This window comes from Gigantopelta aegis, chromosome 7 (genome assembly GCF_016097555.1).
Source record: "Gigantopelta aegis isolate Gae_Host chromosome 7, Gae_host_genome, whole genome shotgun sequence".
NCBI classification, from domain to species: domain Eukaryota; kingdom Metazoa; phylum Mollusca; class Gastropoda; order Neomphalida; family Peltospiridae; genus Gigantopelta; species Gigantopelta aegis.
Window position 1 is genome coordinate 45,972,017 of NC_054705.1, and position 14,308 is coordinate 45,986,324.

At 41.5% G+C, this 14,308-nt stretch overlaps 1 protein-coding gene across 2 annotated transcripts in view; it reads left to right on the plus strand.

Annotated features, from left to right (window-relative positions):
• The window catches only part of LOC121376938 (tetraspanin-1-like), a 32,032-nt gene that overhangs the window by 12,451 nt on the left and 5,273 nt on the right, over positions 1 to 14,308 (plus strand). For both annotated transcript variants that reach the window (XM_041504746.1, XM_041504747.1), the window contains exons 5-6: positions 8,625 to 8,735; positions 9,774 to 9,968. In XM_041504746.1, the coding sequence (XP_041360680.1) occupies positions 8,625 to 8,735; positions 9,774 to 9,968 (306 nt within the window). The remainder of the gene's footprint in view (positions 1 to 8,624; positions 8,736 to 9,773; positions 9,969 to 14,308) is intronic.

Here is a 14,308-nt window from a genome sequence, read left to right on the forward strand (position 1 = left end):
AATGTTGAGCCACCTTTAATGTAGGACCATGAGGCCACCTTTAATGTAGGACCATGAGGCCCCCGTTAATATCAGACCATCGGGTCACCGTTAATGTCAGACCATCAAGCCACCATTAATGTCAGACCATCAAGCCATCATTAATATCGGATCATTAGGTCACCGTTAATGTCGGGCCATTGTTAATATTGGATCATTGGGTCACCGTTAATGTTGAACCATCAGGCCATCATTAATGTCGGACCATCTGGCCACCGTTAATGTCGGACCATTGGGTCACCGTTAATGTCAGACCATTGGGCCACCATTAATGTCATACCATCGGGCCACCAAGAATGTCAGACCATCTGACCACCGTTAATGTCGGGCCACCATTAATGTTGAGCCACCTTTAATGTGGGACCATGAGGCTACCGTTAATATCAGACCATCGGGTCACCGTTAATGTCAGACCATCAAGCCACTGTTAATGTCGGACCATCGGGCCATCATTAATATCGGATCATTAGGTCACTGTTAATGTCGGGCCATTGTTAATATCGGATCATTAGGTCACCGTTAATGTCAGACCATCAAGCCACTGTTAATGTCGGACCATCGGGCCATCATTTATATCGGATCATTAGGTCACCGTTAATGTCGGGCCATTGTTAATATCGGATCATTAGGTCACCGTTAATGTCAGACCATCAAGCCACCATTAATGTCTGACCATCGGGCCATCATTAATATCGGATCATTGGGTCACCGTTAATGTCAGACCATCAAGCCACCGTTAATGTCTGACCATCGGGCCATCATTAATATTGGATCATTAGGTCACCGTTAATGTCGGGCCATTGTTAATATCGGATCATTGGGTCACCGTTAATATCAGACCATCAAGCCACCGTTAATGTCTGACCATCGGGCCATCATTAATATCGGATCATTAGGTCACCGTTAATGTCGGGCCATTGTTAATATCGGATCATTGGGTCACCGTTAATGTTGAACCATCAGGCCATCATTAATGTCAGACCATTGGGTCACCGTTAATGTCAGACCATCAAGCCACCATTAATGTTGAGCCACCTTTAATGTGGGACCATCAGGCCACCGTTAATATCAGACCATCGGGTCACCGTTAATGTCAGACCATCAAGCCACAGTTAATGTCGGACCATCGGGCCATCATTTATATCGGATCATTAGGTCACCGTTAATGTCGGACCATTGTTAATATCGGATCATTAGGTCACCGTTTATGTCAGACCATCAAGCCACCATTAATGTCGGACCATCGGGCCATCATTATTATCAGATCATTAGCTCACCGTTAATGTCGGGCCATCATTAATGTCAGACCATTGGGTCACCGTTAATGTCAGACCATCAAGCCACCATTAATGTTGAGCCACCTTTAATGTGGGACCATGAGGCTACCGTTAATATCAGACCATCGGGTCACCGTTAATGTCGGACCATCAAGCCACCATTAATGTCGGACCATCAAGCCACCGTTAATGTCAGACCATCAAGCCACCATTAATGTTGAGCCACCTTTAATGTGGGACCATGAGGCTACCGTTAATATCAGACCATCGGGTCACCGTTAATGTCAGACCATCAAGCCACCGTTAATGTCGGACCATCAAGCCACTGTTAATGTCGGACCATCGGGCCATCATTAATATCGGACCATTAGGTCACCGTTAATGTCAAACCATCAAGCCACCATTAATGTCGGACCATCAGGCCACCGTTAATGTCGGACCATCAAGCCACTGTTAATGCCTGACCATCAAGCCACCATTAATGTCAGACCATCAAGCCATCATTAATATCGGATCATTAGGTCACCGTTAATGTCGGGCCATTGTTAATATTGGATCATTGGGTCACCGTTAATGTTGAACCATCAGGCCATCATTAATGTCGGACCATCTGGCCACCGTTAATATCGGACCATTGGGTCACCGTTAATGTCAGACCATTGGGCCACCATTAATGTCATACCATCGGGCCACCAAGAATGTCAGACCATCTGACCACCGTTAATGTCGGGCCACCATTAATGTTGAGCCACCTTTAATGTGGGACCATGAGGCTACCGTTAATATCAGACCATCGGGTCACCGTTAATGTCAGACCATCAAGCCACTGTTAATGTCGGACCATCGGGCCATCATTAATATCGGATCATTAGGTCACTGTTAATGTCGGGCCATTGTTAATATCGGATCATTAGGTCACCGTTAATGTCAGACCATCAAGCCACTGTTAATGTCGGACCATCGGGCCATCATTTATATCGGATCATTAGGTCACCGTTAATGTCGGGCCATTGTTAATATCGGATCATTAGGTCACCGTTAATGTCAGACCATCAAGCCACCATTAATGTCTGACCATCGGGCCATCATTAATATCGGATCATTGGGTCACCGTTAATGTCAGACCATCAAGCCACCGTTAATGTCTGACCATCGGGCCATCATTAATATTGGATCATTAGGTCACCGTTAATGTCGGGCCATTGTTAATATCGGATCATTGGGTCACCGTTAATATCAGACCATCAAGCCACCGTTAATGTCTGACCATCGGGCCATCATTAATATCGGATCATTAGGTCACCGTTAATGTCGGGCCATTGTTAATATCGGATCATTGGGTCACCGTTAATGTTGAACCATCAGGCCATCATTAATGTCAGACCATTGGGTCACCGTTAATGTCAGACCATCAAGCCACCATTAATGTTGAGCCACCTTTAATGTGGGACCATCAGGCCACCGTTAATATCAGACCATCGGGTCACCGTTAATGTCAGACCATCAAGCCACAGTTAATGTCGGACCATCGGGCCATCATTATATCGGATCATTAGGTCACCGTTAATGTCGGACCATTGTTAATATCGGATCATTAGGTCACCGTTTATGTCAGACCATCAAGCCACCATTAATGTCGGACCATCGGGCCATCATTATTATCAGATCATTAGCTCACCGTTAATGTCGGGCCATCATTAATGTCAGACCATTGGGTCACCGTTAATGTCAGACCATCAAGCCACCATTAATGTTGAGCCACCTTTAATGTGGGACCATGAGGCTACCGTTAATATCAGACCATCGGGTCACCGTTAATGTCAGACCATCAAGCCACCATTAATGTCGGACCATCAAGCCACCGTTAATGTCAGACCATCAAGCCACCATTAATGTTGAGCCACCTTTAATGTGGGACCATGAGGCTACCGTTAATATCAGACCATCGGGTCACCGTTAATGTCAGACCATCAAGCCACCGTTAATGTCGGAACATCAAGCCACTGTTAATGTCGGACCATCGGGCCATCATTAATATCGGACCATTAGGTCACCGTTAATGTCAAACCATCAGGCCATCATTAATGTCGGACCATCTGGCCACCGTTAATGTCGGACCATTGGGTCACCGTTAATGTCAGACCATTGGGCCACCATTAATGTCATACCATCGGGCCACCAAGAATGTCAGACCATCTGACCACCGTTAATGTCGGGCCACCATTAATGTTGAGCCACCTTTAATGTGGGACCATGAGGCTACCGTTAATATCAGACCATCGGGTCACCGTTAATGTCAGACCATCAAGCCACTGTTAATGTCGGACCATCGGGCCATCATTAATATCGGATCATTAGGTCACTGTTAATGTCGGGCCATTGTTAATATCGGATCATTAGGTCACCGTTAATGTCAGACCATCAAGCCACTGTTAATGTCGGACCATCGGGCCATCATTTATATCGGATCATTAGGTCACCGTTAATGTCGGGCCATTGTTAATATCGGATCATTAGGTCACCGTTAATGTCAGACCATCAAGCCACCATTAATGTCTGACCATCGGGCCATCATTAATATCGGATCATTGGGTCACCGTTAATGTCAGACCATCAAGCCACCGTTAATGTCTGACCATCGGGCCATCATTAATATTGGATCATTAGGTCACCGTTAATGTCGGGCCATTGTTAATATCGGATCATTGGGTCACTGTTAATATCAGACCATCAAGCCACCGTTAATGTCTGACCATCGGGCCATCATTAATATCGGATCATTAGGTCACCGTTAATGTCGGGCCATTGTTAATATCGGATCATTGGGTCACCGTTAATGTTGAACCATCAGGCCATCATTAATGTCAGACCATTGGGTCACCGTTAATGTCAGACCATCAAGCCACCATTAATGTTGAGCCACCTTTAATGTGGGACCATCAGGCCACCGTTAATATCAGACCATCGGGTCACCGTTAATGTCAGACCATCAAGCCACAGTTAATGTCGGACCATCGGGCCATCATTTATATCGGATCATTAGGTCACCGTTAATGTCGGACCATTGTTAATATCGGATCATTAGGTCACCGTTTATGTCAGACCATCAAGCCACCATTAATGTCGGACCATCGGGCCATCATTATTATCAGATCATTAGCTCACCGTTAATGTCGGGCCATCATTAATGTCAGACCATTGGGTCACCGTTAATGTCAGACCATCAAGCCACCATTAATGTTGAGCCACCTTTAATGTGGGACCATGAGGCTACCGTTAATATCAGACCATCGGGTCACCGTTAATGTCGGACCATCAAGCCACCATTAATGTCGGACCATCAAGCCACCGTTAATGTCAGACCATCAAGCCACCATTAATGTTGAGCCACCTTTAATGTGGGACCATGAGGCTACCGTTAATATCAGACCATCGGGTCACCGTTAATGTCAGACCATCAAGCCACCGTTAATGTCGGACCATCAAGCCACTGTTAATGTCGGACCATCGGGCCATCATTAATATCGGACCATTAGGTCACCGTTAATGTCAAACCATCAAGCCACCATTAATGTCGGACCATCAGGCCACCGTTAATGTCGGACCATCAAGCCACTGTTAATGCCTGACCATCAAGCCACCATTAATGTCAGACCATCAAGCCATCATTAATATCGGATCATTAGGTCACCGTTAATGTCGGGCCATTGTTAATATTGGATCATTGGGTCACCGTTAATGTTGAACCATCAGGCCATCATTAATGTCGGACCATCTGGCCACCGTTAATGTCGGACCATTGGGTCACCGTTAATGTCAGACCATTGGGCCACCATTAATGTCATACCATCGGGCCACCAAGAATGTCAGACCATCTGACCACCGTTAATGTCGGGCCACCATTAATGTTGAGCCACCTTTAATGTGGGACCATGAGGCTACCGTTAATATCAGACCATCGGGTCACCGTTAATGTCAGACCATCAAGCCACTGTTAATGTCGGACCATCGGGCCATCATTAATATCGGATCATTAGGTCACTGTTAATGTCGGGCCATTGTTAATATCGGATCATTAGGTCACCGTTAATGTCAGACCATCAAGCCACTGTTAATGTCGGACCATCGGGCCATCATTTATATCGGATCATTAGGTCACCGTTAATGTCGGGCCATTGTTAATATCGGATCATTAGGTCACCGTTAATGTCAGACCATCAAGCCACCATTAATGTCTGACCATCGGGCCATCATTAATATCGGATCATTGGGTCACCGTTAATGTCAGACCATCAAGCCACCGTTAATGTCTGACCATCGGGCCATCATTAATATTGGATCATTAGGTCACCGTTAATGTCGGGCCATTGTTAATATCGGATCATTGGGTCACCGTTAACATCAGACCATCAAGCCACCGTTAATGTCTGACCATCGGGCCATCATTAATATCGGATCATTAGGTCACCGTTAATGTCGGGCCATTGTTAATATCGGATCATTGGGTCACCGTTAATGTTGAACCATCAGGCCATCATTAATGTCAGACCATTGGGTCACCGTTAATGTCAGACCATCAAGCCACCATTAATGTTGAGCCACCTTTAATGTGGGACCATGAGGCTACCGTTAATATCAGACCATCGGGTCACCGTTAATGTCAGACCATCAAGCCACCATTAATGTCGGACCATCAAGCCACCGTTAATGTCAGACCATCAAGCCACCATTAATGTTGAGCCACCTTTAATGTGGGACCATGAGGCTACCGTTAATATCAGACCATCGGGTCACCGTTAATGTCAGACCATCAAGCCACCGTTAATGTCGGAACATCAAGCCACTGTTAATGTCGGACCATCGGGCCATCATTAATATCGGACCATTAGGTCACCGTTAATGTCAAACCATCAAGCCACCATTAATGTCGGACCATCAGGCCACCGTTAATGTCGGACCATCAAGCCACTGTTAATGCCTGACCATCGGGCCATCATTAATATCGGATCATTAGGTCACCGTTAATGTCGGACCATTGTTAATATCGGATCATTAGGTCACCGTTAATGTCGGGCCATTGTTAATATCGGATCATTAGGTCACCGTTAATGTCAGACCATCAAGCCACCATTAATGTCTGACCATCGGGCCATCATTAATATCGGATCATTAGGTCACCGTTAATGTCGGGCCATTGTTAATATCGGATCATTGGGTCACCGTTAATGTCAGACCATCAAGCCACCGTTAATGTCTGACCATCGGGCCATCATTAATATCGGATCATTAGGTCACCGTTAATGTCGGGCCATTGTTAATATCGGATCATTGGGTCACCGTTAATGTCAGACCATCAAGGCACCGGTAATGCCTGACCATCGGGCCATCATTAATATCGGATCATTAGGTCACCGTTAATGTCGGGCCATTGTTAATATCGGATCATTTGGTCACCGTTAATGTTTAATGTTGAACCATCAGGCCATCATTAATGTCAGACCATTGGGTCACCGTTAATGTCAGACCATCAAGCCACCATTAATGTCGGACCATCGGGCCATCATTAATATCGGATCATTAGGTCACCGTTAATTTCGGGCCATCATTAATGTCAGACCATTGGGTCACCGTTAATGTCAGACCATCAAGCCACCATTAATGTTGAGCCACCTTTAATGTGGGACCATGAGGCTACCGTTAATATCAGACCATCGGGTCACCGTTAATGTCAGACCATCAAGCCACTGTTAATGTCGGACCATCAAGCCACCGTTAATGTCGGACCATCGGGCCATCATTAATGTCAGACCATCAAGCCACCATTAATGTTGAGCCATCTTTAATGTGGGACCATGAGGCTACCGTTAATATCAGACCATCGGGTCACCGTTAATGTCAGACCATCAAGCCACCGTTAATGTCGGACCATCGGGCCATCATTAATATCGGACCATTAGGTCACAGTTAATGTCAGACCATCAAGCCACCATTAATGTCGGACCATCAGGCCATCATTAATGTCAGACCATTGGGTCACCGTTAATGTCAGACCATCAAGCCACCATTAATGTTGAGCCACCTTTAATGTGGGACCATGAGGCTACCGTTAATATCAGACCATCGGGTCACCGTTAATGTCAGACCATCAAGCCACCGTTAATGTCGGACCATCAAGCCACCGTTAATGTCGGACCATCGGGCCATCATTAATATCGGACCATTAGGTCACCGTTAATGTCAGACCATCAAGCCACCGTTAATGTCGGACCATCAGGCCATCATTAATATCAGACCATCGGGTCACTGTTAATGTCAGACCATCAAGCCACCATTAATGTCGGACCATCAGGCCATCATTAATATCAGACCATCGGGTCACCGTTAATGTCAGAGCATCAAGCCACCGTTAATGTCGGACCATTAGGTCACCGTTAATGTCGGACCATTAGGTCACCGTTAATGTCGGGCCATTGTTAATATCGGATCATTGGGTCACCGTTAATGTTGGACCATCAGGCCATCATTAATATCAGACCATCGGGTCACCGTTAATGTCAGACCATCGGGTCACCGTTAATATCAGACCCCCAAGCTACATGTAGCTCGATCTGCCACTCGCAAATTTAATTCACCAATTGGGAATTTTAAACACAAGTGTTGAAGTTTATTTTAAGTTGGTTAAATAATTTCATGTTTATGATTGACATTTTGTTGGAAAATAATGATGGGTTTCTGCAAGTTTTGAAATGATATAAATAATTTGGTAGAATTTCCTACACATCCAGAGAGCTCTTCATGTAACTCTGGGCCCTGATATGTAATATTTAGTACGGGTACATGTACATATACATGTATACATGTTCATATAAATAGAAATCATATCTATATACATACTTACATGTACTTCCCCACTCCCAATAAAATGATGCTTACACAGCCCCCACACCACCCCAAACATATTGTACATGCACAAAACACTCAATATGTTGCAGGTGGTTAAGCAATCAGTCTATAGGCTGGTAGGTACAGGGTTCACAGCCCGGTACCAGCTCCCACCCAGAGCGAGTTAACGGCTCAATGGGTAGGTGTAAGGCCACTATACACCCTCTTCTCTCCTACTAACCACTAACCAACTAACAACTAACCCACTGTCCTGGACTGACAGCCCAGATAGCTGAAGTGTGTGCCCAGGACAGCGTGCTTGAACCTTAATAGGATATAAGCATGAAAATAAGTTGAAGTGAAATGAATTGGAATATTATTATTTTTTAATTAATGAAAACTATAGTCCACAGATATTTCTTTCAGTTAATGTTCACACTGCAAACGGCGCTATTAAATAGCATAGAAAATGACTACGACGGAAAACGGGATAGTGAAAGTTTCTTCTCCAGAGCATTAGATTATGCACAGATTTATGTAGGTATATTGGTAATAATTTCTTCCTCTTGTTAAAGTCACAGACCAGTTTGAACCGGTGAAAATGTACACGTAGGAGTTGATTATTTTTTAAATTAAGCTCGACAACATTCACTTTTCGCACCTTTGTTTTGGCTCCGTACATAGTAAATATAATTATCTTGCCATAATTTCACTTGAAATCCTTATTTTGTAAATAGTACAATTTTTTAATCACAAGATTTTGTTCAAACACTGTGCAGTCAGATACATTGGTCATTTTGAAGCAAACATTTTCCAATGGCTTGTTTGCATTGCATTTCCAGCGTTCTTAAAACGGAAACGTCATGTATCTACTTTATTGTTATTGTAAGGAGGTGGATGCAAAGAGATATCATTGGAATGCTGACGTCATTCAAATCTAACATTAGCTGTATTATTACATTACTTTGCCGCATTAAAATAAAAACTGGTCTTCTAACCTAGCTTGATTGATCCCCTGTCAAAAATCTATGTAACCAGCAGATGTTTACAGATTGGTATGTTTACACAGAGTCGTAATCTATGTAACGAGCAGATGTTTACAGATTGGTATGTTTACACAGAGTCGTAATCTATGTAACGAGCAGATGTTTACAGATTGGTATGTTTACACAGAGTCGTAATCTATGTAACGAGCAGATGTTTACAGATTGGTATGTTTACACAGAGTCGTAATCTATGTAACGAGCAGATGTTTACAGATTGGTATGTTTACACAGAGTCGTAATTGCTATAACATATTTTATTCACATTCACATAAAATTTTCACAAACCAAAGTTCGATCAGTTTATTCTGTTAAAAAAATCTGTACGGAATTATTATATTGAAATAACATTTTATTGCAAAGTTTAACAAAGAAACAGAGGCCAAATCTTTATGTGATGTCATTTAAAAAACATTTACAAGTAGCAGTATCCTGAACTATTTTTGTTTTTCAGTATAAGCATTTTTATCTTTTTCTCAGTTTTAAAATTTAATTTTTCCCTGTTATTTTATTTTAATTCTTTTTTTTTTAGTTCGAATGCTGCGGGATTAATTCGTACACAAACTTTGAAGAAGCTAAGAAGTGGCCTGAACGCAACAAAAAGGTCGCACCACTGTCCTGCTGCATTCTGAAGGACAAGAACGATTTCTATGATAACGATGTCATAGTACCTAAATACACCTCGTGTAAAACACAGCCCGATTTTACCAATTCTAACATCGGTATGGTAAGTGTCCCATGCATGAATCACTATTAAAACTGTCCCATCAATCGCACGCTATTGAATTCCAGTAAATTGGTTTTGTGTTTGACAATTAAGCAATAGCGTCACTTGGTGGTGCAAATGTACCCCCCTCACTTTTTAAAATGGCAAAACAACCACCGGTTTATTTTATTAGAGCTAAAATGTCATTGCGTTTTGTTAAAAGCTAGTATTATTGTTAACATTTCCATAAGACAACCACGAGTATAGGTTGTATAGTAGTACTATACAGTCAATACTCGTACCAAGTTACCAACCAATGATACCAACAACGTGGTCTATAGTAGTACTATACAGTCAATAGTCGTACCAAATTACCAACCAGTGATACCAACAACATGGTCTATAGTAGTACTATACAGGCAATACTCGTACCAAGTTACCAACCAGTGATACCAACAACGTGGTCTATAGTAGTACTATACAGGCAATACTCGTACCAAGTTACCAACCAATGATACCTACAACGTGGTCTATAGTAGTACTATACAGTCAATACTCGTACCACGTTACCAACCAATGATACCAACAACGTGGTCTATAGTAGTACTATACAGTCAATACTCGTACCTACATGTAGTTACCAACCAGTGATACCAACAACGTGGTCTATAGTAGTACTATACAGTCAATAGTCGTACCAAGTTACCAACCACTGATACCAACAACGTGGTCTATAGTAGTACTATACAGTCAATAGTCGTACCAAGTTACCAACCACTGATACCAACAACGTGGTCTATAGTAGTACTATACAGTCAATACTCGTACCAAGTTACCAACCACTGATACCAACAACGTGGTCTATAGTAGTACTATACAGTCAATAGTCGTACCAAGTTACCAACCAGTGATACCAACAACGTGTTCTATAGTAGTACTATACAGTCAATACTCGTACCAAGTCACCAACCAATGATACCAACAATGTGGTCTATAGTAGCCAACCAATGATACCAACAACGTGGTCTATAGTAGTACTATACAGTCAATACTCGTACCAAGTCACCAACCAATGATATCAACAACGTGGTCTATAGTAGTACTATACAGTCAATACTCGTACCAAGTCACCAACCAATGATACCAACAACGTGGTCTATAGTAGTACTATACAGTCAATAGTCGTACCAAGTTACCAACCAATGATACCAACAACATGGTCTATAGTAGTACTATACAGGCAATACTCGTACAAAGTTACCAACCAATGATACCAACAACATGGTCTATAGTAGTACTATACAGCCTATACTCGTACCAAGTTACCAACCAATGATACCAACAACGTGGTCTATAGTAGTACTATACAGTCAATAGTCGTACCAAGTTACCAACCAATGATACCAACAACATGGTCTATAGTAGTACTATACAGTCAATACTCGTACCTAATTACCAACCAATGTTACCAACAACACGGTCTATAGTAGTACTATACAGTCAGTAGTCGTACCAAGTTACCAACCAGTGATACCAACAACGTAGTCTATAGTAGTACTATACAGTCAATAGTCGTACCAAGTTACCAACCAGTGATACGAACAATGTGTCTATAGTAGTACTATACAGTCAATAATCGTACCAAGTTACCAACCAGTGATACCAACAACGTGGTCTATAGTAGTACTATACAGTCAATAGTCGTACCAAGTTACCAACCAATGATACCAACAATGTGGTCTATAGTAGTACTATACAGTCAATACTCGTACCAAGTTACCAACCAATGATACCAACAACGTGGTCAATAATAGTACTATACAGTCAATACTCATACCAAGTTACCAACCAATGAGATCAACAACATGGTCTATAGTAGTACTATACAGTCAATAGTTGTACCAAGTTACCAACCAATCAGGGCACAATATTTCACGCGAACCGCCGTTCTGTTCGCTTGTCGGTTACGCAAAATTAAATTTACGTGAACTGCAAATCGGTTACGTCGTGACCTGTAGAAGTTCTGAAATTAAAACTCGCAAACTTCATGATTACAGGAAATTTATTCATGCAGACATACTACTAGTATTCCGGCAAATGTTTTAGACTGATTTTTAGTACTTGATCAAGTTGATGCGAGGCAAATCAGTAGACAACGGTATATTGCAACTGTTGTAACTTGCGACTGAAGGCTCAGTATAGAGTCGAGCCAAAAGTTTTAAAGAAATGTGCACGGACCGCTAAATTATCTGCTGCTATTCTATCTCTAAAGGAATATATGTAGAGATAATATTGGATTGCCTATAATTTTACAAAGGTTGAAAACGGTTTTAACGTATACAAAAATGCAATAATGTCACAAAAGCTGAAAAATACTAACATCGAATAATGAGCTTTAAATAACAAACATTTGGAGCGTCACTGTAGTATAGAAGTACAAGCAATAAAGTGAATATAGCATTGCCACCGCTAAATATTAGTGTTAAATTGCAGTCTTTCTTTTTATGTTATTATAAGATTTATTTTTATTAATCTAATTATGCACCAATGAGTAGCCTGTTTTATAGTTCAGAGGAATTGGACATTTGTTGTTTGGGTTTTTGGTGGGGTTTTTTTAATCTGCTGTATACTAAATTTTACATATTATCAGTGACAAATGGTAGCCTTTATTTGTTATTTATATCAAAAAATTATTAGTCTAATCATGCACCAGTGAGTGACTGAGTGTTTTGCATTATACTTCAGAGGAACCAGGGAATGGACATTTTTCTCTCCAAATGTATCTATTTTGTTTCAGTACTGGGCTAATAGTGTTAACTTCAGCAAGCTGCACAGAGGTTCTAGAATACGGTGGCCCGATGCCCGAGGACAGTGGTATTTAGATTCGGGCAACTAAAAATTACTTTTTGCGATCTCGATGGCAATTGGTGAAATAATAATAATAATAATAACAATAATAAATCTACAACGTTACGATCGTACGAAAACAAAAGAAACATCTACAAGTCACTTCTTTCGATTTACAAGCATTAAAGAAACTGTTTTATAAAACGTTTTCTTTTGTATTTTGTTTTAACTTTATGTTTGAGCTAAAAATTATGTATTTAAAATATAATTTCAACGTAACTTTGAGGTAACCAATCAGGTAACCCACAGGTTACGCAAATATAATTCACGTAACCGAACAATTGGTTACCTACGTAAAAACCACGTGAACCGACTTCCGGTTACCTCAGATTTCGAAATATTGTCCCCTGCCAATGATACCAACAACGTGGTCTATAGTAGTACTATACAGCCTATACTCGTACCAAGTTACTAACTAGTGATACCAACAACATGGTCTATAGTAGTACTATACAGTCAATAGTTGTACCAAGTTACCAACACATGATACCAACAACATGGTCTATAGTAGTACTATACAGTCAATAGTCGTACCAAGTTACCAACCAATGATACCAACAATGTGGTCTATAGTAGTACTATACAGTCAATAGTCGTACCAAGTTACCAACCAATGATACCAACAACTTGGTCTATAGTAGTACTATACAATCAATACTTGTACCAAGTTACCAACCAATGATACCAACAACGTGGTCTATAGTAGTACTATACAGTCAATACTCGTACCTAGTTACCAACCAATGATACCAACAACGTGGTATATAGTAGTACTATACAGTCAATACTCGTACCAAGTTACCAACCAATGATACCAACAACGTAGTCTATAGACTATTCCGTCTAGACGATTTGATTTATGTTTTCTGTGTTGACAAAAAAACCCACCCAATAAACAAAACATTGAGTTCACGTTATTATTGTGACTAGAAACCATCCGCACGTTAGACGTGTAGTTTGGGATTCGGTTTACGAATCTATCCCCACACTGAATGCATGCAGTTATAATGTCAAAAGATTTATTTAATTTTAATTGTCAGACTTGTCACGGATATGCGCAAATTATTTGCTCCCGTCTCTGCAAGTGTCTGAAATGGTCATTGACAGCGCCAGCGATTCTTTATCTTTTTTTAAAAGTTTAATTATTTTATAATTTAATTTTTTTAATTTTTATATGCAGTGAAATACACGTAAACATCTATAGATGCAGACTGTGAACAACATTTAATAAGTTCATGATAATCAAGATTTAATTACGCAGCATTCTTGCTGTATTTGATAATTAACAGGTCTATCGTAAAGATGTGTTGTTAAGCCATCGGACATAAAGCTCGTAGGTACATAGTTCGCTTCCCAATGCCGGCTCCCACCCAAAGCGAGTTTTAATGACTCAATGGGTAGGTGTGAGACCACTGCACCCTCCTCTTTGTCACTAACAACTAACCCACTGTCCT